Source organism: Gymnodraco acuticeps, unplaced genomic scaffold, assembly GCF_902827175.1.
Source record: "Gymnodraco acuticeps unplaced genomic scaffold, fGymAcu1.1, whole genome shotgun sequence".
NCBI classification, from domain to species: domain Eukaryota; kingdom Metazoa; phylum Chordata; class Actinopteri; order Perciformes; family Bathydraconidae; genus Gymnodraco; species Gymnodraco acuticeps.
This window is the reverse complement of record NW_022990821.1, coordinates 1-22410: the sequence shown is the minus strand read 5'-3', so window position 1 is coordinate 22410 and position 22410 is coordinate 1. Positions and strand designations below refer to the sequence as shown.

The window sequence follows — 22410 nt, the reverse complement described above, 5'->3', positions numbered from 1 at the left end:
CATGAAACACGGTTTTCTCATAACTTCAGTGAAAATGCTCAAAATGGCACAAGACTTCACAGGTTTGGTAACGATGCAGCCATCAACGCATCTAAGCGTATTATGGGGTGTCATCAAATGCCGTTGCCATGGCGACAGATCATTCGCCATCAAGTTAGTTCAGAAGTTTGCAGTTCAATATGACATGTGGGGTTCCTCAAGGCTCCATCTTGGGGCCTCTTCTCTTTAAACATCTACATGCTACCACTGGCTCAGATAATGAAGAACAACAAAATAAGTTACCATAGCTATGCAGATGACACACACATTTACGTAACAATTTCACCAGGAGACTATGCTCCAGTTCAAACATTGAGTAAGTGCATTGAACAAATCAATGACTGGATGTGTCAGAACTTTCTCCAATTAAACAAAGATAAAACTGAGTTAATGGTTTTTGGAGCCAAGTCAGAATGTATAAAAGTTAGCGCTGAGCTTCAGTCTGCAATGTTCAAAACAACAGATAGAGCCAGAAATCTAGGTGTAGTCATGGACTCTGACCAGAGTTTCAACAGTCACATTAAAACAGTTACTAAATCAGCCTACTATCACCTAAAGAATATATCTAGGATTAAAAGACTAATGTCACAGCAGGATCTGGAGAAACTTGTCCATGCTTTTATCTTCAGTAGACTGGACTACTGCAATGGTGTCTTCACAGGTCTCACTAAAACATCTATTAGGAAGCTGCAGCTGATTCAGAACGCCGCTGCTCGAGTCCTCACTGACACTAAGAAAGTGGATCACTCCAGTTCTGAAGTCTTTACACTGGCTTCCTGTGTGTCAAAGAATATATTTCTAAATACTGCTGCTGGTTTATAAAGCACTGAATGGTTTAGGCCCAAAATACATTTCTGACCTCCTGCTAAATGATGAAGCATCCAGATCTCTCAGGTCTTCAGGGACTGGTCAGCTTTCTGTCCCCAGAGTCAGAACTAAACATGGTAAAGCAGCGTTCAGTTATTATGCTCCAAATATCTGGAACAAACTCCCAGAAACCTGCAGGTCCGCTACAACTCTTACTACTTTTAAATCCAGCAAGAAGACTTTTCTTTTTGTCGCTGCTTTTAATTGAACTATTCATATCTTAGACTGCACTGAAACTTTTATCCATGTACTTTTTCTTTTAATGTTTATTTTATTAGCTTTTCTTTTTAATGACTGATTTTAAATAACATTTTCTGAATGTCTTTCATTTAAAGCACTTTGAATTGCCTTGTGTTGAACAGTGCTATATAAATAAACTACTGCTGCTTCGCCTTTTCACTTCCTTCTCTCATCACACATTCAAGCCCCCAGTGTCATGGATCATTTCAATCTAAATTCTTCACTTTCTTCTCACACATTACTTTTCAGCATGAAGCAATGTCATCCTCTAGCTACCGCCTAATGTTCTGTTCAATGAGTTCAAAGAGTAAATCAGTGAGAAATGTAAAGGTATTTTATTGAAGCGTTCGACCTTCACTCATATTCAATATGAATAACAAACAGGTCCATTTACACACATTCATAGCTCACACGGGCTGCTGAGGCATTGTGGGTAATATCCAGAAACAGTTCAACCGTTAACACATTTTTAAAAACTAACTTTTAAGAAAAAACATAAAACAAAATAATAAATAAAACAAGAAATAAAAAAGAAGAACGAAGTCTATCTGAGTCTCCTGAGGTCAGAGGTCAACCTGTAGAACATTCATACTGTCCATACCTGTGCAGTGTGTGTGCAGTGTGTGTGCAGTGTGCAGTGTGTGTGCAGTGTGCAGTGTGTGTGCAGTGTGTGTGCAGTGTGCAGTGTGTGCAGTGTGCAGTATGTGTGCAGTGTGCAGTGTGTGTGCAGTGTGTGTGCAGTGTGTGTGCAGTGTGTGTGTGCAGTGTGCAGTGTGTGCAGTGTGCAGTATGTGTGCAGTGTGCAGTGTGTGTGCAGTGTGTGTGCAGTGTGTGTGCAGTGTGTGTGCAGTGTGCAGTGTGTGCAGTGTGCAGTATGTGTGCAGTGTGCAGTGTGTGTGCAGTGTGTGTGCAGTGTGTGTGCAGTGAGGAGCGTCAGTGGTCAGGCGTCTTGCTGCTGGAGAGGAACAGGTTCATCAGGTGGTCGAAACGCAGACTCACCTAAAGGAGACAGGAAGCTGTGAATTAAATAACAACAGAAGAAGAAGACCCCCCCGGCCGAACCACGCCCCTTAGCTGTGATGTAATGCCCATATACCACGGCCTGTCGTGAGCTTGTCGTAAAACTAGGGCTGTCAAGTTAACGCGTTAATAACGCAATTTTGTATGCATTTTTTTCTCACTCATACATATTTGTTGTTTTAGAAGAAAACCACAATTAGTTATAATTTCCAAAGTTCCCTGTTAACTAAATGCATTCGTCTTTTCCCTCAGGGGAGTCTCAAAACAACAAAACACAGATGCAGATGTTCACAAGAAAAGCTGCTTCAATGCCCATTTTTTTGTACATTTATATACAACAATAAATCTGTGTGAGTGCGTTGAGAGATATTGTTGTGGAGTCATTTATATATAAATCACAAAATACATGTGTGAATCCTTCTGTGAGCATTTATTAACATTGAGAATGATCTGACTCCATACGTTAAGTTCACCTAGGAATGGTATCACTGACTCAGATGTTGCTCTTCTGTCTTTGGTCACATGATGCCCCTTCACTGAAATGCTTCCTGTTCAATATCCCCACTGACTTCCTGAACACTCTGGGATGAGAGTCCACATCACAATGTACTCTCAACTGTCATTTCCCTTTCATCACTCACCTCAGCACGGACCTCTCTCCACTGTCCCTGTGTTCTGCCTCTGACTCACTCTCAAGCGCCTAGATGTCAACAGAGGTGGTGAAGTGATCACTATTGACTGAGCAGTATACTCTTTCACATTGAACCATAACAAGTCATACTGAATGTAAATACAACTGAGTCTAAAGTGAGTCCCAGTCTGTGGCATTGGACATGTTGAAGACTCAAAGCCCCAAGCAGTAGGTAGAATATTAGCTGTGTGTGTAATGTGCACAGAAAATAAACAGTTAACTGAACACTGGGATGGAAATGGCCTATGAGCACTCAGTAAAACATAAACACACACAAAGCTTCTGAATGATAAGAAGTATAATTAAAACATAATGCACATTATCATTTTGAGAGAGAACTCAGAAAATAATCTCTCATGGAACTGAGGCTCCAGTGAAACACACTGACTGCGTCTCTCCAGGACATCATGGTGTTCACATGAGCTATTCAAGTTCCCTGTTTACATGATAAATAGCAACCTGGCATTTCCATGCCTTTTCTCATCTAAACTATTCACTATTTGAATCTCTCTATCATGACATAAAGACCAAACTCCTCGCCGCCATCACTGGTAACTGATTAACTGCCAGCTGAAGACTTACTTTCCTCTTCTTTGAAGTGTTCTCATGTCCATGTTGTTTGGGGGAGAAAACATATCAAACCAAGAGATCGTCAGCTTTGATTTTCGCTGTATTAACAATGTCCTGAACACTTGGTGTGTGTGCCTTACCTCCGCTACCGGCATCACTTCAACAGATCTGAGCTGTCCAACTATGGCAACACTCCTTGAACATGCGCGCTATGTGAGAATCTGCCTTGGTGCAAAGCAGCAGTGAAAACATGGGACGGACTTTCATTGATTTGGGCATTCTCTCAATAAGCAAGTGGAATGGATTTGATATGAAGCTCTGACACAGCGCTCTACAGAGAGAGGCGAGTGGAGAGAACGATTCACGGACTTTCCACATGGTAGAAGTGGGGGAGTCTAAACTAATCATTTGAAAGGTGGGGGGGGACTTGTCCCACCCTCATATAATGGCTGCGACGCCCATGTCTTACATATATGATTACCTGCTGAGGGGTCTTGTCCTCCAGCTGCTCTGAGATCAGGCTGAAGGTGCTCCTGCTGGCTCCTCTCTGCTGGCTGGAGGTCAGGATGCTGCGGTCCTCCAGCCTGTGGGGGGGGGGGGGGGGGGGGGGGGGGGGGGTACAGTCAGAGAAGGAACTCACATCCTTTACTCACATCCTTTACTCAGGTAGAAGTACACACATCTTTACTCCGGTAGAAGTACTCACATCCTTTACTCAGGTAGAAGTACTCACATCCTTTCCTCAAGTAGAAGTACACACATCCTTTACTCAAGTAGAAGTACTCACATCCTTCACTCAAGTAGAAGTACTCACATCCTTTACTCAGGTAGAAGTACTCACATCCTTTCCTCAAGTAGAAGTACAGATACTCGTGTTTAAAAACACTCTGGTGAAAGTAGAAGTACTGACTAACTTCTTTACTCAAGTAAAAGTAAAGAGGCTTTGAAATGTACTTCAGTAAAAAGTACCCATAACTAGCAGCTGCTTTAAAGAGTACCTGACCTCCCTTTATATTAATAGAACAATAATGTCATTGTTAGCTAATGAATGTTTCCATGCTGAACAACGGCAACATGACAACGTTTCCATTGGTCCCTCTTCTTTAGAGAAGACCAGGAAATGATGGATACACGGATCGTGTTCAAATCAATAGGCACGCAATGACTCTAAAGAATAATGATCACGCATCAAACACACATTCAGACTAAAGGAACCAGCTGTTTGGAAAATGAGAGAAGTAGAAAGTACAAGTATTTGAGTTCAACATGTAAGAAGTAGAAAGTACAGGTATTTGAGTTCAACATGTAAGAAGTAGAAAGTACAGGTATTTGAGTTCAACATGTAAGAAGTAGAAAGTACAGGTATTTGAGTTCAACATGTAAGAAGTAGAAAGTACAGGTATTTGAGTTCAACATGTAAGAAGTAGAAAGTACAGGTATTTGAGTTCAACATGTGAGAAGTAGAAAGTACAGGTATTTGAGTTCAACATGTGAGAAGTAGAAAGTACAGGTATTTGAGTTCAACATGTGAGAAGTAGAAAGTACAGGTATTTGAGTTCAACATGTGAGAAGTAGAAAGTACAGGTATTTGTGTTCAACATGTAAGAAGTAGAAAGTACAGGTATTTGAGTTCAACATGTAAGAAGTAGAAAGTACAGGTATTTGAGTTCAACATGTAAGAAGTAGAAAGTACAGGTATTTGAGTTCAACATGTGAGAAGTAGAAAGTACAGGTATATGTGTTCAACATGTAAGAAGTAGAAAGTACAGGTATTTGTGTTCAACATGTAAGAAATAGAAAGTACAGGTATTTGAGTTCAACATGTAAGAAGTAGAAAGTACAGGTATTTGAGTTCAACATGTAAGAAGTAGAAAGTACAGGTATTTGTGTTCAACATGTGAGAAGTAGAAAGTACAGGTATTTGTGTTCAACATGTAAGAAATAGAAAGTACAGGTATTTGAGTTCAACATGTGAGAAGTAGAAAGTACAGGTATTTGTGTTCAACATGTAAGAAGTAGAAAGTACAGGTATTTGTGTTCAACATGAAAGAAGTAGAAAGTACAGGTATTTGTGTTCAACATGTAAGAAGTAGAAAGTACAGGTATTTGAGTTCAACATGTAAGAAGTAGAAAGTACAGGTATTTGTGTTCAACATGTAAGAAGTAGAAAGTACAGGTATTTGAGTTCAACATGAAAGAAGTAGAAAGTACAGGTATTTGTGTTCAACATGTAAGAAGTAGAAAGTACAGGTATTTGTGTTCAACATGTAAGAAGTAGAAGTACAGGTATTTGAGTTCAACATGTAAGAAGTAGAAAGTACAGGTATTTGAGTTCAACATGTAAGAAGTAGAAAGTACAGGTATTTGTGTTCAACATGTAAGAAGTAGAAAGTACAGGTATTTGAGTTCAACATGTAAGAAGTAGAAAGTACAGGTATTTGAGTTCAACATGTAAGAAGTAGAAAGTACAGGTATTTGAGTTCAACATGTAAGAAGTAGAAAGTACAGGTATTTGAGTTCAACATGTAAGAAGTAGAAAGTACAGGTATTTGTGTTCAACATGTAAGAAGTAGAAAGTACAGGTATTTGAGTTCAACATGAGAGAAGTAGAAAGTACAGGTATTTGTGTTCAACATGTAAGAAGTAGAAAGTACAGGTATTTGAGTTCAACATGAGAGAAGTAGAAAGTACAGGTATTTGAGTTCAACATGTAAGAAGTAGAAAGTACAGGTATTTGAGTTCAACATGTAAGAAGTAGAAAGTACAGGTATTTGAGTTCAACATGTAAGAAGTAGAAAGTACAGGTATTTGTGTTCAACATGTAAGAAGTAGAAAGTACAGGTATTTGAGTTCAACATGAGAGAAGTAGAAAGTACAGGTATTTGAGTTCAACATGTAAGAAGTAGAAAGTACAGGTATTTGGGTTCAACATGTGAGAAGTAGAAAGTACAGGTATTTGAGTTCAACATGAGAGAAGTAGAAAGTACAGGTATTTGAGTTCAACATGTAAGAAGTAGAAAGTACAGGTATTTGAGTTCAACATGTAAGAAGTAGAAAGTACAGGTATTTGGGTTCAACATGTGAGAAGTAGAAAGTACAGGTATTTGAGTTCAACATGTAAGAAGTAGAAAGTACAGGTATTTGGGTTCAACATGTGAGAAGTAGAAAGTACAGGTATTTGAGTTCAACATGTGAGAAGTAGAAAGTACAGGTATTTGAGTTCAACATGTAAGAAGTAGAAAGTACAGGTATTTGAGTTCAACATGTAAGAAGTAGAAAGTACAGGTATTTGGGTTCAACATGTGAGAAGTAGAAAGTACAGGTATTTGAGTTCAACATGTAAGAAGTAGAAAGTACAGGTATTTGAGTTCAACATGTAAGAAGTAGAAAGTACAGGTATTTGAGTTCAACATGTAAGAAGTAGAAAGTACAGGTATTTGTGTTCAACATGTAAGAAGTAGAAAGTACAGGTATTTGAGTTCAACATGTGAGAAGTAGAAAGTACAGGTATTTGTGTTCAACATGTAAGAAGTAGAAAGTACAGGTATTTGAGTTCAACATGTAAGAAGTAGAAAGTACAGGTATTTGGGTTCAACATGTGAGAAGTAGAAAGTACAGGTATTTGAGTTCAACATGTAAGAAGTAGAAAGTACAGGTATTTGAGTTCAACATGTAAGAAGTAGAAAGTACAGGTATTTGAGTTCAACATGTAAGAAGTAGAAAGTACAGGTATTTGAGTTCAACATGTAAGAAGTAGAAAGTACAGGTATTTGGGTTCAACATGTGAGAAGTAGAAAGTACAGGTATTTGAGTTCAACATGTAAGAAGTAGAAAGTACAGGTATTTGGGTTCAACATGTGAGAAGTAGAAAGTACAGGTATTTGAGTTCAACATGTGAGAAGTAGAAAGTACAGGTATTTGAGTTCAACATGTAAGAAGTAGAAAGTACAGGTATTTGGGTTCAACATGTGAGAAGTAGAAAGTACAGGTATTTGAGTTCAACATGTAAGAAGTAGAAAGTACAGGTATTTGTGTTCAACATGTAAGAAGTAGAAAGTACAGGTATTTGAGTTCAACATGTGAGAAGTAGAAAGTACAGGTATTTGGGTTCAACATGTAAGAAGTAGAAAGTACAGGTATTTGTGTTCAACATGTAAGAAGTAGAAAGTACAGGTATTTGAGTTCAACATGTAAGAAGTAGAAAGTACAGGTATTTGAGTTCAACATGTAAGAAGTAGAAAGTACAGGTATTTGAGTTCAACATGTAAGAAGTAGAAAGTACAGGTATTTGTGTTCAACATGTGAGAAGTAGAAAGTACAGGTATTTGAGTTCAACATGTAAGAAGTAGAAAGTACAGGTATTTGAGTTCAACATGTAAGAAGTAGAAAGTACAGGTATTTGAGTTCAACATGTAAGAAGTAGAAAGTACAGGTATTTGTGTTCAACATGTGAGAAGTAGAAAGTACAGGTATTTGTGTTCAACATGTAAGAAGTAGAAAGTACAGGTATTTGTGTTCAACATGTAAGAAGTAGAAAGTACAGGTATTTGAGTTCAACATGTAAGAAGTAGAAAGTACAGGTATTTGGGTTCAACATGTAAGAACTAGAAAGTACAGGTATTTGAGTTCAACATGTAAGAAGTAGAAAGTACAGGTATTTGAGTTCAACATGTAAGAAGTAGAAAGTACAGGTATTTGAGTTCAACATGTAAGAAGTAGAAAGTACAGGTATTTGAGTTCAACATGTAAGAAGTAGAAAGTACAGGTATTTGAGTTCAACATGTAAGAAGTAGAAAGTACAGGTATTTGAGTTCAACATGTAAGAAGTAGAAAGTACAGGTATTTGTGTTCAACATGTGAGAAGTAGAAAGTACAGGTATTTGAGTTCAACATGTGAGAAGTAGAACGTACAGGTATTTGAGTTCAACATGTAAGAAGTAGAAAGTACAAGTATTTGAGTTCAACATGTGAGAAGTAGAAAGTACAGGTATTTGTGTTCAACATGTAAGAAGTAGAAAGTACAGGTATTTGAGTTCAACATGTGAGAAGTAGAAAGTACAGGTATTTGAGTTCAACATGTAAGAAGTAGAAAGTACAGGTATTTGAGTTCAACATGTAAGAAGTAGAAAGTACAGGTATTTGTGTTCAACATGTAAGAAGTAGAAAGTACAGGTATATGTGTTCAACATGTGAGAAGTAGAAAGTACAGGTATTTGTGTTCAACATGTGAGAAGTAGAAAGTACAGGTATTTGAGTTCAACATGTAAGAAGTAGAAAGTACAGGTATTTGTGTTCAACATGTAAGAAGTAGAAAGTACAGGTATATGTGTTAAACATGTAAGAAGTAGAAAGTACAGGTATTTGTGTTCAACATGTGAGAAGTAGAAAGTACAGGTATTTGTGTTCAACATGTGAGAAGTAGAAAGTACAGGTATTTGTGTTCAACATGTAAGAAGTAGAAAGTACAGGTATTTGGGTTCAACATGTAAGAAGTAGAAAGTACAGGTATTTGTGTTCAACATGTAAGAAGTAGAAAGTACAGGTATTTGTGTTCAACATGTAAGAAGTAGAAAGTACAGGTATTTGTGTTCAACATGTAAGAAGTAGAAAGTACAGGTATTTGTGTTCAAAGTGTAAAAAGTCATAAGTAATAAGTAGTGGAGTAAAGTACTGATGCTAGAGAAATGTACTCGAGTACAGTGACAGTACAGTCCTAATTCTATTTGAGGAGGAGAGAGCGCCTCGTGAACTGTTAGCTCGGTGTTAGCACCTCGCGGGAGTGCTCAGCGTAAAGCAAAAACTCCCAGACATTTCAATGATTTGTACGGCAAAGTACGGTTTGGAAACGATATCATTTTATTTTTGGCGGTTAACGCAACCACTGGTGTGTGTGTGTGTGTGTGTGTGTGTGTGTGTGTGTGTGTGTCTCCTCACCGGGTCCAGATCACTTTTTCGTCACTCAGAGTCATGATTTTGGCGCCGTCGGTTTGCTCTGACTCCGCCTCTTCTGGTCGTTCTGACCCCGCCTCCGCAAACTCCGCCTCCTCAAGTTCTTCTGACTCCGCCTCCTCAAGTTGATCTGACTCCGCCTCTTCAAGTTGCTCTAACTCCACCTCCTCAAGTAGCTCTGACTCCGCCTCTTCAAGTTGCTCTAACTCCACCTCCTCAAGTAGCTCTGACTCCGCCTCTTCAAGTTGCTCTAATTCCGCCTCCTCAGGTCTCTCGTCTCTCTTCCTGTCCCTGTTCAGAGGAGGACTCTGGGAAATGGAGTCCGTCTCTACGGCCCGGCCGTGAAGCTGCTTGAAAAACTCCCAGAATTCCTTGTGCAGGTCGCCGTGACAACCCAGGAGAGATGAGATCTGAGAGCAGAAAGTGTTGTGGGATGGAAATAAATTGACTCTATAGTTAATATATGTGTAGATAATCAATGAATGATGATCATAACGTGTTGCTTACCTGCTCCATGTCCTCAGGTAAGGGGGCGGAGCTTCCCTGCAGCACTGACACCACCTGCTGGAAGGGGGCGGAGCCTTCTCCCAGGCCACGCCCCAATCTGCGGAGGAACCTCCGGCTGCGTTCAAACAGCTGCTGCTCTACCAGCTGGAAACACCACAGAAGAAGAGAGGCCTTTGAAAACTGAGTCCTGAACCCTGACCTGAGTCAGCATTATGAGTCCTGAACCCTGAGTCAGCATTATGAGTCCTGAACCCTGACCTGAGTCAGCATTATGAGTCCTGAACCCTGACCTGAGTCAGCATTATGAGTCCTGAACCCTGACCTGAGTCAGCATTATGAGTCCTGAACCCTGAGTCAGCATTATGAGTCCTGAGCCCTGACCTGAGTCAGCATGATGAGTCCTGAACCCTGACCTGAGTCAGCATTATGAGTCCTGAGCCCTGACCTGAGTCAGCATTATGAGTCCTGAACCCTGACCTGAGTCAGCATTATGAGTTCTGAACCCTGACCTGAGTCAGCATTATGAGTCCTGAACCCTGACCTGAGTCAGCATTATGAGTCCTGAACCCTGACCTGAGTCAGCATTATGAGTCCTGAACCCTGACCTGAGTCAGCATTATGAGTCCTGAACCCTGACCTGAGTCAGCATTATGAGTCCTGAACCCTGACCCGAGTCAGCATTATGAGTCCTGAACCCTGAGTCAGCATGATGAGTCCTGAACCCTGACCTGAGTCAGCATGATGAGTCCTGAACCCTGAGTCAGCATTATGAGTCCTGAACCCTGACATGAGTCAGCATTATGAGTCCTGAACCCTGACATGAGTCAGCATTATGAGTCCTAAACCCTGACCTGAGTCAGCATGATGAGTCCTGAACCCTGACCTGAGTCAGCATGATGAGTCCTGAACCCTGAGTCAGCATGATGAGTCCTGAACCCTGACATGAGTCAGCATTATGAGTCCTGAACCCTGACATGAGTCAGCATTATGATTCCTGAACCCTGACCTGAGTCAGCAAGATGAGTCCTGAACCCTGACCTGAGTCAGCATTATGAGTCCTGAACCCTGACCTGAGTCAGCATTATGAGTCCCCTGAACCCTGACCTGAGTCAGCATTATGAGTCCTGAACCCTGACCTGAGTCAGCATGATGAGTCCTGAACCCTGACCTGAGTCAGCATTATGAGTCCTGAACCCTGAGTCAGCATTATGAGTCCTGAACCCTGACCTGAGTCAGCATGATGAGTCCTGAACCCTGACCTGAGTCAGCATTATGAGTCCTGAACCCTGAGTCAGCATTATGAGTCCTGAACCCTGACATGAGTCAGCATTATGAGTCCTGAACCCTGAGTCAGCATTATGAGTCCTGAACCCTGACCTGAGTCAGCATGATGAGTCCTGAACCCTGAGCCAGCATTATGAGTCCTGAACCCTGACCTGAGTCAGCATTATGAGTCCTGAACCCTGAGTCAGCATTATGAGTCCTGAACCCTGACCTGAGTCAGCATGATGAGTCCTGAACCCTGACCTGAGTCAGCATTATGAGTCCTGAACCCTGACCTGAGTCAGCATTATGAGTCCTGAACCCTGAGTCAGCATTATGAGTCCTGAACCCTGACCTGAGTCAGCATGATGAGTCCTGAACCCTGACCTGAGTCAGCATTATGAGTCCTGAACCCTGAGTCAGCATTATGAGACCTGAACCCTGACCTGAGTCAGCATTATGAGTCCTGAACCCTGACATGAGTCAGCATTATGAGTCCTGAACCCTGAGTCAGCATTATGAGTCCTGAACCCTGACCTGAGTCAGCATGATGAGTCCTGAACCCTGACATGAGTCAGCATTATGAGTCCTGAACCCTGACCTGATTCAGCATGATGAGTCCTGACCTGAGTAAGCATTATGAGTCCTGAACCCTGACCTGAGTCAGCATTATGAGTCCTGAACCCTGAGTCAGCATCATGAGTCCTGAACCCTGAGTCAGCATGATGAGTCCTGAACCCTGACCTGAGTCAGCATGATGAGTCCTGAACCCTGAGTCAGCATGATGAGTCCTGAACCCTGACATGAGTCAGCATTATGAGTCCTGAACCCTGACATGAGTCAGCATTATGATTCCTGAACCCTGACCTGAGTCAGCATGATGAGTCCTGAACCCTGACCTGAGTCAGCATTATGAGTCCTGAACCCTGACCTGAGTCAGCATTATGAGTCCCCTGAACCCTGACCTGAGTCAGCATTATGAGTCCTGAACCCTGACCTGAGTCAGCATGATGAGTCCTGAACCCTGACCTGAGTCAGCATTATGAGTCCTGAACCCTGAGTCAGCATTATGAGTCCTGAACCCTGACCTGAGTCAGCATGATGAGTCCTGAACCCTGACATGAGTCAGCATTATGAGTCCTGAACCCTGACCTGAGTCAGCATTATGAGTCCTGAACCCTGAGTCAGCATCATGAGTCCTGAACCCTGAGTCAGCATTATGAGTCCTGACCCTGACCTGAGTCAGCATGATGAGTCTGAACCCTGACCTGAGTCAGCATTATGAGTCTGAACCCTGAGTCAGCATTATGAGTCCTGAACCCTGACCTGAGTCAGCATTATGAGTCTGAACCCTGAGTCAGCATTATGAGTCCTGAACCCTGAGTCAGCATGATGAGTCCTGAACCCTGACCTGAGTCAGCATTATGAGTCCTGAACCCTGAACTGAGTCAGCATTATGAGTCCTGAACCCTGACCTGAGTCAGCATGATGAGTCCTGACCTGAGTCAGCATTATGAGTCCTGAACCCTGACCTGAGTCAGCATTATGAGTCCTGAACCCTGACCTGAGTCAGCATGATGAGTCATGACCTGAGTCAGCATGATGAGTCCTGAACCCTGACCTGAGTCAGCATGATGAGTCCTGAACCCTGACCTGAGTCAGCATGATGAGTCCTGAACCTTGACATGAGTCACCATTATGAGTCCTGAACCCTGAGTCAGCATGATGAGTCCTGAACCCTGACCTGAGTCAGCATTATGAGTCCTGAACCCTGACCTGAGTCAGCATTATGAGTCCTGAACTCTGACCTGAGTCAGCATTATGAGTCCTGAACCCTGACCTGAGTCAGCATTATGAGTCCTGAACCCTGACCTGAGTCAGCATTATGAGTCCTGAACCCTGAGTCAGCATCATGAGTCCTGAACCCTGAGTCAGCATGATGAGTCCTGAACCCTGACCTGAGTCAGCATGATGAGTCCTGAACCCTGAGTCAGCATGATGAGTCCTGAACCCTGACATGAGTCAGCATTATGAGTCCTGAACCCTGACATGAGTCAGCATTATGATTCCTGAACCCTGACCTGAGTCAGCATGATGAGTCCTGAACCCTGACCTGAGTCAGCATTATGAGTCCTGAACCCTGACCTGAGTCAGCATTATGAGTCCCCTGAACCCTGACCTGAGTCAGCATTATGAGTCCTGAACCCTGACCTGAGTCAGCATGATGAGTCCTGAACCCTGACCTGAGTCAGCATTATGAGTCCTGAACCCTGAGTCAGCATTATGAGTCCTGAACCCTGACCTGAGTCAGCATGATGAGTCCTGAACCCTGACATGAGTCAGCATTATGAGTCCTGAACCCTGACCTGAGTCAGCATTATGAGTCCTGAACCCTGAGTCAGCATCATGAGTCCTGAACCCTGAGTCAGCATTATGAGTCCTGACCCCTGACCTGAGTCAGCATGATGAGTCTGAACCCTGACCTGAGTCAGCATTATGAGTCCTGAACCCTGACCTGAGTCAGCATTATGAGTCCTGAACCCTGACCTGAGTCAGCATTATGAGTCTGAACCCTGAGTCAGCATTATGAGTCCTGAACCCTGAGTCAGCATGATGAGTCCTGAACCCTGACCTGAGTCAGCATTATGAGTCCTGAACCCTGACCTGAGTCAGCATGATGAGTCCTGACCTGAGTCAGCATTATGAGTCCTGAACCCTGACCTGAGTCAGCATTATGAGTCCTGAACCCTGACCTGAGTCAGCATGATGAGTCATGACCTGAGTCAGCATGATGAGTCCTGAACCCTGACCTGAGTCAGCATGATGAGTCCTGAACCCTGACCTGAGTCAGCATGATGAGTCCTGAACCTTGACATGAGTCACCATTATGAGTCCTGAACCCTGAGTCAGCATGATGAGTCCTGAACCCTGACCTGAGTCAGCATTATGAGTCCTGAACCCTGACCTGAGTCAGCATTATGAGTCCTGAACTCTGACCTGAGTCAGCATTATGAGTCCTGAACCCTGACCTGAGTCAGCATTATGAGTCCTGAACCCTGACCTGAGTCAGCATTATAAGTCCTGAACCCTGACCTGAGTCAGCATGATGAGTCCTGAACCCTGACCTGAGTCAGCATTATGAGTCCTGAACCCTGACATGAGTCAGCATTATGAGTCCTGAACCCTGACATGAGTCAGCATTATGAGTCCTAAACCCTGACCTGAGTCAGCATTATGAGTCCTGAACCCTGACCTGAGTCAGCATGATGAGTCCTGAACCCTGACATGAGTCAGCATTATGAGTCCTGAACCCTGAGTCAGCATTATGAGTCCTGAACCCTGACCTGAGTCAGCATTATGAGTCCTGAACCCTGAGTCAGCATTATGAGTCCTGAACCCTGACCTGAGTCAGCATTATGAGTCCTGAACCCTGACCTGAGTCAGCATTATGAGTCCTGAACCCTGACCTGAGTCAGCATTATGAGTCCTGAACCCTGACCTGAGTCAGCATTATGAGTCCTGAACCCTGAGTCAGCATTATGAGTCCTGAACCCTGACCTGAGTCAGCATTATGAGTCCTGAACCCTGACCTGAGTCAGCATTATGAGTCCTGAACCCTGACCTGAGTCAGCATTATGAGTCCTGAACCCTGAGTCAGCATTATGAGTCCTGAACCCTGAGTCAGCATCATGAGTCCTGAACCCTGAGTCAGCATTATGAGTCCTGAACCCTGACCTGAGTCAGCATCATGAGTCTGAACCCTGACCTGAGTCAGCATTATGAGTCTGAACCCTGACCTGAGTCAGCATTATGAGTCCTGAACCCTGAGTCAGCATTATGAGTCCTGAACCCTGACCTGAGTCAGCATTATGAGTCCTGAACCCTGACCTGAGTCAGCATTATGAGTCTGAACCCTGACCTGAGTCAGCATTATGAGTCCTGAACCCTGAGTCAGCATTATGAGTCCTGAACCCTGACATGAGTCAGCATCATGAGTCCTGAACCCTGAGTCAGCATTATGAGTCCTGAACCCTGACCTGAGTCAGCATCATGAGTCTGAACCCTGAGTCAGCATTATGAGTCCTGAACCCTGACCTGAGTCAGCATTATGAGTCCTGAACCCTGAGTCAGCATTATGAGTCCTGAACCCTGACCTGAGTCAGCATTATGAGTCCTGAACCCTGAGTCAGCATGATGAGTCCTGAACCCTGACCTGAGTCAGCATTATGAGTCCTGAACCCTGAGTCATTATTATGAGTCTGAACCCTGAGTCAGCATTATGAGTCCTGAACCCTGACCTGAGTCAGCATTATGAGTCCTGAACCCTGAGTCAGCATGATGAGTCCTGAACCCTGACCTGAGTCAGCATTATGAGTCCTGAACCCTGAACTGAGTCAGCATTATGAGTCCTGAACCCTGACCTGAGTCAGCATGATGAGTCCTGACCTGAGTCAGCATTATGAGTCCTGAACCCTGACCTGAGTCAGCATTATGAGTCCTGAACCCTGACCTGAGTCAGCATGATGAGTCATGACCTGAGTCAGCATGATGAGTCCTGAACCCTGACCTGAGTCAGCATTATGAGTCCTGAACCCTGACCTGAGTCAGCATGATGAGTCCTGAACCTTGACATGAGTCACCATTATGAGTCCTGAACCCTGAGTCAGCATGATGAGTCCTGAACCCTGACCTGAGTCAGCATTATGAGTCCTGAACCCTGACCTGAGTCAGCATTATGAGTCCTGAACTCTGACCTGAGTCAGCATTATGAGTCCTGAACCCTGACCTGAGTCAGCATTATGAGTCCTGAACCCTGACCTGAGTCAGCATTATAAGTCCTGAACCCTGACCTGAGTCAGCATGATGAGTCCTGAACCCTGACCTGAGTCAGCATTATGAGTCCTGAACCCTGACATGAGTTAGCATTATGAGTCCTGAACCCTGAGTCAGCATTATGAGTCCTGACCCCTGACCTGAGTCAGCATTATGAGTCCTAAACCCTGACCTGAGTCAGCATTATGAGTCCTGAACCCTGACCTGAGTCAGCATGATGAGTCCTGAACCCTGACATGAGTCAGCATTATGAGTCCTGAACCCTGAGTCAGCATTATGAGTCCTGAACCCTGACCTGAGTCAGCATTATGAGTCCTGAACCCTGAGTCAGCATTATGAGTCCTGAACCCTGACCTGAGTCAGCATTATGAGTCCTGAACCCTGACCTGAGTAGGCATTATGAGTCCCCTGAACCCTGACCTGAGTCAGCATTATGAGTCCTGAACCCTGACCTGAGTCAGCATTATGAGTCCTGAACCCTGAGTCAGCATTATGAGTCCTGAACCCTGACCTGAGTCAGCATGATGAGTCCTGAACCCTGAGTCAGCATTATGAGTCCTGAACCCTGACCTGAGTCAGAATTATGAGTCCTGAACCCTGAGTCAGCATTATGAGTCCTGAACCCTGACCTGAGTCAGCATTATGAGTCCTGAACCCTGAGTCAGCATTATGAGTCCTGAACCCTGACCTGAGTCAGCATTATGAGTCCTGAACCCTGACCTGAGTCAGCATTATGAGTCTGAACCCTGACCTGAGTCAGCATTATGAGTCCTGAACCCTGAGTCAGCATTATGAGTCCTGAACCCTGAGTCAGCATCATGAGTCCTGAACCCTGAGTCAGCATTATGAGTCCTGAACCCTGACCTGAGTCAGCATCATGAGTCTGAACCCTGACCTGAGTCAGCATTATGAGTCTGAACCCTGACCTGAGTCAGCATTATGAGTCCTGAACCCTGAGTCAGCATTATGAGTCCTGAACCCTGACCTGAGTCAGCATTATGAGTCCTGAACCCTGACCTGAGTCAGCATTATGAGTCTGAACCCTGACCTGAGTCAGCATTATGAGTCCTGAACCCTGAGTCAGCATTATGAGTCCTGAACCCTGAGTCAGCATTATGAGTCCTGAACCCTGACCTGAGTCAGCATCATGAGTCTGAACCCTGAGTCAGCATTATGAGTCCTGAACCCTGACCTGAGTCAGCATTATGAGTCCTGAACCCTGAGTCATTATTATGAGTCCTGAACCCTGAGTCAGCATTATGAGTCCTGAACCCTGACCTGAGTCAGCATTATGAGTCCTGAACCCTGACCTGAGTCAGCATGATGAGTCCTGACCTGAGTCAGCATGATGAGTGCTGAACCCTGACCTTAGTCAGCATTATGAGTCCTGAACCCTGACCTGAGTCAGCATTATGAGTCCTGAACCCTGACACGAGTCAGCATTATGAGTCCTGAACCCTGACCTGAGTCAGCATCATGAGTCCTGAACCCTGACATGAGTCAGCATTATGAGTCCTGAACCCTGAGTCAGCATCATGAGTCCTGAACCCTGACCTGAGTCAGCATTATGAGTCCTGAACCCTGACATGAGTCAGCATGATGAGTCCTGAACCCTGACCTGAGTCAGCATTATGAGTCCTGAACCCTGACCAGTCAGCATTATGAGTCCTGAACCCTGACCTGAGTCAGCATTATGAGTCCTGAACCCTGACCTGAGTCAGCATTATGAGTCCTGAACCCTGACCTGAGTCAGCATGATGAGTCCTGAACCCTGACCTGAGTCAGCAATATGAGTCCTGAACCCTGAGTCAGCATTATGAGTCCTGAACCCTGAGTCAGCATGATGAGTCCTGAACCCTGAGTCAGCATGATGAGTCCTGACCCCTGACCTGAGTCAGCATGATGAGTCCTGAACCCTGACCTGAGTCAGCAATATGAGTCCTGAACCCTGAGTCAGCATTATGAGTCCTGAACCCTGAGTCAGCATTATGAGTCCTGAACCCTGAGTCAATATTATGAGTCCTGAACCCTGACCTGAGTCAGCATTATGAGTCCTGAACCCTGACCTGAGTCAGCATGATGAGTCCTGAACCCTGACCTGAGTCAGCAATATGAGTCCTGAACCCTGAGTCAGCATGATGAGTCCTGAACCCTGAGTCAGCATGATGAGTCCTGACCCCTGACCTGAGTCAGCATTATGAGTCCTGAACCCTGACATGAGTCAGCATTATGAGTCCTGAACCCTGACATGAGTCAGCATGATGAGTCCTGAACCCTGACCTGAGTCAGCATGATGAGTCCTGAACCCTGACATGAGTCAGCATGATGAGTCCTGAACCCTGACATGAGTCAGCATTATGAGTTCTGAACCCTGACATGAGTCAGCATTATAAGTCCTGAACCCTGACATGAGTCAGCATGATGAGTCCTGAACCCTGACATGAGTCAGCATGATGAGTCCTGAACCCTGACCTGAGTCAGCATGATGAGTCCTGAACCCTGACATGAGTCAGCATTATAAGTCCTGAACCCTGACATGAGTCAGCATGATGAGTCCTGAACCCTGACATGAGTCAGCATGATGAGTCCTGAACCCTGACCTGAGTCAGCATGATGAGTCCTGAACCCTGACATGAGTCAGCATTATGAGTCCTGAACCCTGACATGAGTCAGCATGATGAGTCCTGACCCCTGACCTGAGTCAGCATTATAAGTCCTGAACCCTGACATGAGTCAGCATGATGAGTCCTGAACCCTGACATGAGTCAGCATTATGAGTCTGAACCCTGACCTGAGTCAGCATGATGAGTCCTGAACCCTGAGTCAGCATTATGAGTCTGAACCCTGAGTCAGCATGATGAGTCCTGAACCCTGACCTGAGTCAGCATTATGAGTCTGAACCCTGACCTGAGTCAGCATGATGAGTCCTGAACCCTGAGTCAGCATTATGAGTCTGAACCCTGAGTCAGCATGATGAGTCCTGAACCCTGAGTCAGCATGATGAGTCCTGAACCCTGAGTCAGCATGATGAGTCCTGAACCCTGAGTCAGCATGATGAGTCCTGAACCCTGAGTCAGCATGAGTCCTGAACCCTGAGTCAGCATCATGAGTCCTGACCTGAGTCAGCATCATGAGTCCTGAACTCTGAGTCAGCATGATGAGTCCTGACCCCTGAGTCAGCATGATGAGTCCTGAACCCTGAGTCAGCATGATGAGTCCTGAACCCTGAGTCAGCATGATGAGTCCTGAACCCTGAGTCAGCATGATGAGTCCTGAACCCTGAGTCAGCATGATGAGTCCTGACCTGAGTCAGCATGATGAGTCCTGACCCCTGACCTGAGTCAGCATGATGAGTCCTGAACCCTGAGTCAGCATGATGAGTCCTGAACCCTGAGTCAGCATGATGAGTCCTGAACCCTGAGTCAGCATGATGAGTCCTGAACCCTGAACCCTGAGTCAGCATGATGAGTCCTGAACCCTGACCTGAGTCAGCATGATGAGTCCTGAACCCTGAGTCAGCATGATGAGCCCTGAACCCTGAACCCTGAGTCAGCATTATGAGTCCTGAACCCTGAGTCAGCATGATGAGCCCTGAACCCTGAACCCTGAGTCAGCATTATGAGTCCTGCACCCTGAGTCAGCATGATGAGTCCTGAACCCTGAGTCAGCATGATGAGTCCTGACCCCTGAGTCAGCATGATGAGTCCTGAACCCTGAGTCAGCATCATGAGTCCTGAACCCTGAGTCAGCATGATGAGTCCTGAACCCTGAGTCAGCATGATGAGTCCTGACCCCTGAGTCAGCATGATGAGTCCTGAACCCTGAGTCAGCATGATGAGTCCTGAACCCTGAGTCAGCATGATGAGTCCTGAACCCTGAGTCAGCATGATGAGTCCTGAACCCTGAGTCAGCACTATGAGTCCTGAACCCTGAGTCAGCATGATGAGTCCTGAACCCTGAGTCAGCATGAGTCCTGAACCCTGAGTCAGCATCATGAGTCCTGACCTGAGTCAGCATCATGAGTCCTGAACCCTGAGTCAGCATGATGAGTCCTGAACCCTGAGTCAGCATGATGAGTCCTGAACCCTGAGTCAGCATCATGAGTCCTGAACCCTGACCCCTGAGTCAGCAAGATGAGTCCTGAACCCTGAGTCAGCATCATGAGTCCTGGACCCTGAGTCAGCATGAGTCCTGAACCCTGACCTGAGTCAGCATGATGAGCCCTGAACCCTGAGTCAGCATGATGAGTCCTGAACCCTGAGTCAGCATGATGAGTCCTGACCCCCGAGTCAGCATTATGAGTCTGAGTCCTGACCTGAGTCAGCATGATGAGTCCTGAACCCTGAGTCAGCATGATGAGTCCTGAACCCTGAGTCAGCATGATGAGTCCTGACCCCTGAGTCAGCATGATGAGTCCTGAACCCTGAGTCAGCATGATGAGTCCTGACCGCTGAGTCAGCATGATGAGTCCTGACCCCTGAGTCAGCATGATGAGTCCTGAACCCTGAGTCAGCATGATGAGTCCTGAACCCTGAGTCAGCATGATGAGTCCTGAACCCTGAGTCAGCATGATGAGTCCTGAACCCTGAGTCAGCATGATGAGTCCTGAACCCTGAGTTAGCATGATGAGTCCTGAACCCTGAGTCAGCATGATGAGTCCTGACCCCTGAGTCAGCATGATGAGTCCTGAACCCTGAGTCAGCATTATGAGTCTGAACCCTGACCTGAGTCAGCATGATGAGTCCTGAACCCTGACCTGAGTCAGCATGATGAGTCCTGAACCCTGAGTCAGCATTATGAGTCTGAACCCTGACCTGAGTCAGCATGATGAGTCCTGAACCCTGACCTGAGTCAGCATGATGAGTCCTGAACCCTGAGTCAGCATGATGAGTCCTGAACCCTGACCTGAGTCAGCATGATGAGTCCTGAACCCTGAGTCAGCATGATGAGTCCTGAACCCTGACCTGAGTCAGCATGATGAGTCCTGACCCCTGAGTCAGCATGATGAGTCCTGAACCCTGACCTGAGTCAGCATGATGAGTCCTGAACCCTGAGTCAGCATGATGAGTCCTGAACCCTGACCTGAGTCAGCATGATGAGTCCTGAACCCTGAGTCAGCATGATGAGTCCTGAACCCTGACCTGAGTCAGCATGATGAGTCCTGACCCCTGAGTCAGCATGATGAGTCCTGAACCCTGACCCCTGAGTCAGCATCATGAGTCCTGACCCCTGAGTCAGCATGATGAGTCCTGAACCCTGACCTGAGTCAGCATGATGAGTCCTGACCCCTGAGTCAGCATGATGAGTCCTGAACCCTGACCTGAGTCAGCATGATGAGTCCTGAACCCTGAGTCAGCATGATGAGTCCTGAACCCTGACCTGAGTCAGCATGATGAGTCCTGAACCCTGAGGTCAGCATGATGAGTCCTGAACCCTGACCTGAGTCAGCATGATGAGTCCTGACCCCTGAGTCAGCATGATGAGTCCTGAACCCTGACCCCTGAGTCAGCATCATGAGTCCTGACCCCTGAGTCAGCATGATGAGTCCTGACCCCTGACCCCTGAGTCAGCATGATGAGTCCTGACCCCTGACCCCTGAGTCAGCATGATGAGTCCTGACCCCTGACCCCTGAGTCAGCATGATGAGTCTACATAGTTCCTTTATAGCCTAACATTAGCCGCCTTTAGCTTAGCGGTGGTGAGGTCATGTGATATAATCTCTCACCAGTCCGCAGCTCCTGGCCTGTGATTGGCTCAGGAAGGCAGCGAAGTCTCTGAGCAGCTGAGGCCACGCCCCCAACACGCCTCGCAGCTCACTGTACAGACACACCACTGAGGAGGGGGGGGAGAACCCATCCAACACCTGTAACAGGTGATCAGAGAGGGGGGGGGAGGACTGCAGCGCATCACACACCTGCACAGAGAACACACACATCAACACACACCTGCACAGAGAACACACACATCAACACACACCTGCAGAGAGAACACACACATCAACACACACCTGCAGAGAGAACACACACATCAACACACACCTGCAGAGAGAACACACACATCAACACACACCTGCAGAGAGAACACACACATTTGGAAAATAATCAGTGATGTTATTGAAAACAGGAGGTCTCACTCTGAGCAGATAATCCTCAGCAAACACTTCGTCGTCTTCAGAACGCAGAGGATCCTCTTCATCCTACCCACACACACACACCACACCCACACACACACACACACACACCCACCCACACACACCCACACACACACCACACACACCCACACACACACACACACACACAACACACACACAACACACACCACACACACACACACCACACACACACACACACACACACACACACACACACACCACACACACACACACCACACACACACACACACACACACACCACACACACACACACACACAC

At 45.5% G+C, this 22410-nt stretch overlaps 1 protein-coding gene across 1 annotated transcript; it reads right to left on the bottom strand.

Moving 5' to 3' along the window:
- Nucleotides 1-1886: 1886 nt before the first annotated feature.
- On the bottom strand, nucleotides 1887-22175 carry LOC117557149 (GON-4-like protein; the record flags this gene model as incomplete). The annotated part of the gene is given in 6 exon segments (XM_034232838.1): nucleotides 1887-2145; nucleotides 3909-4011; nucleotides 9362-9786; nucleotides 9884-10027; nucleotides 21705-21893; nucleotides 22113-22175. Coding segments are annotated over 6 exon segments (990 nt in total), but the record flags the coding sequence as incomplete, so codon positions are not given.
- Between the last annotated feature and the right edge of the window lie 235 nt (nucleotides 22176-22410).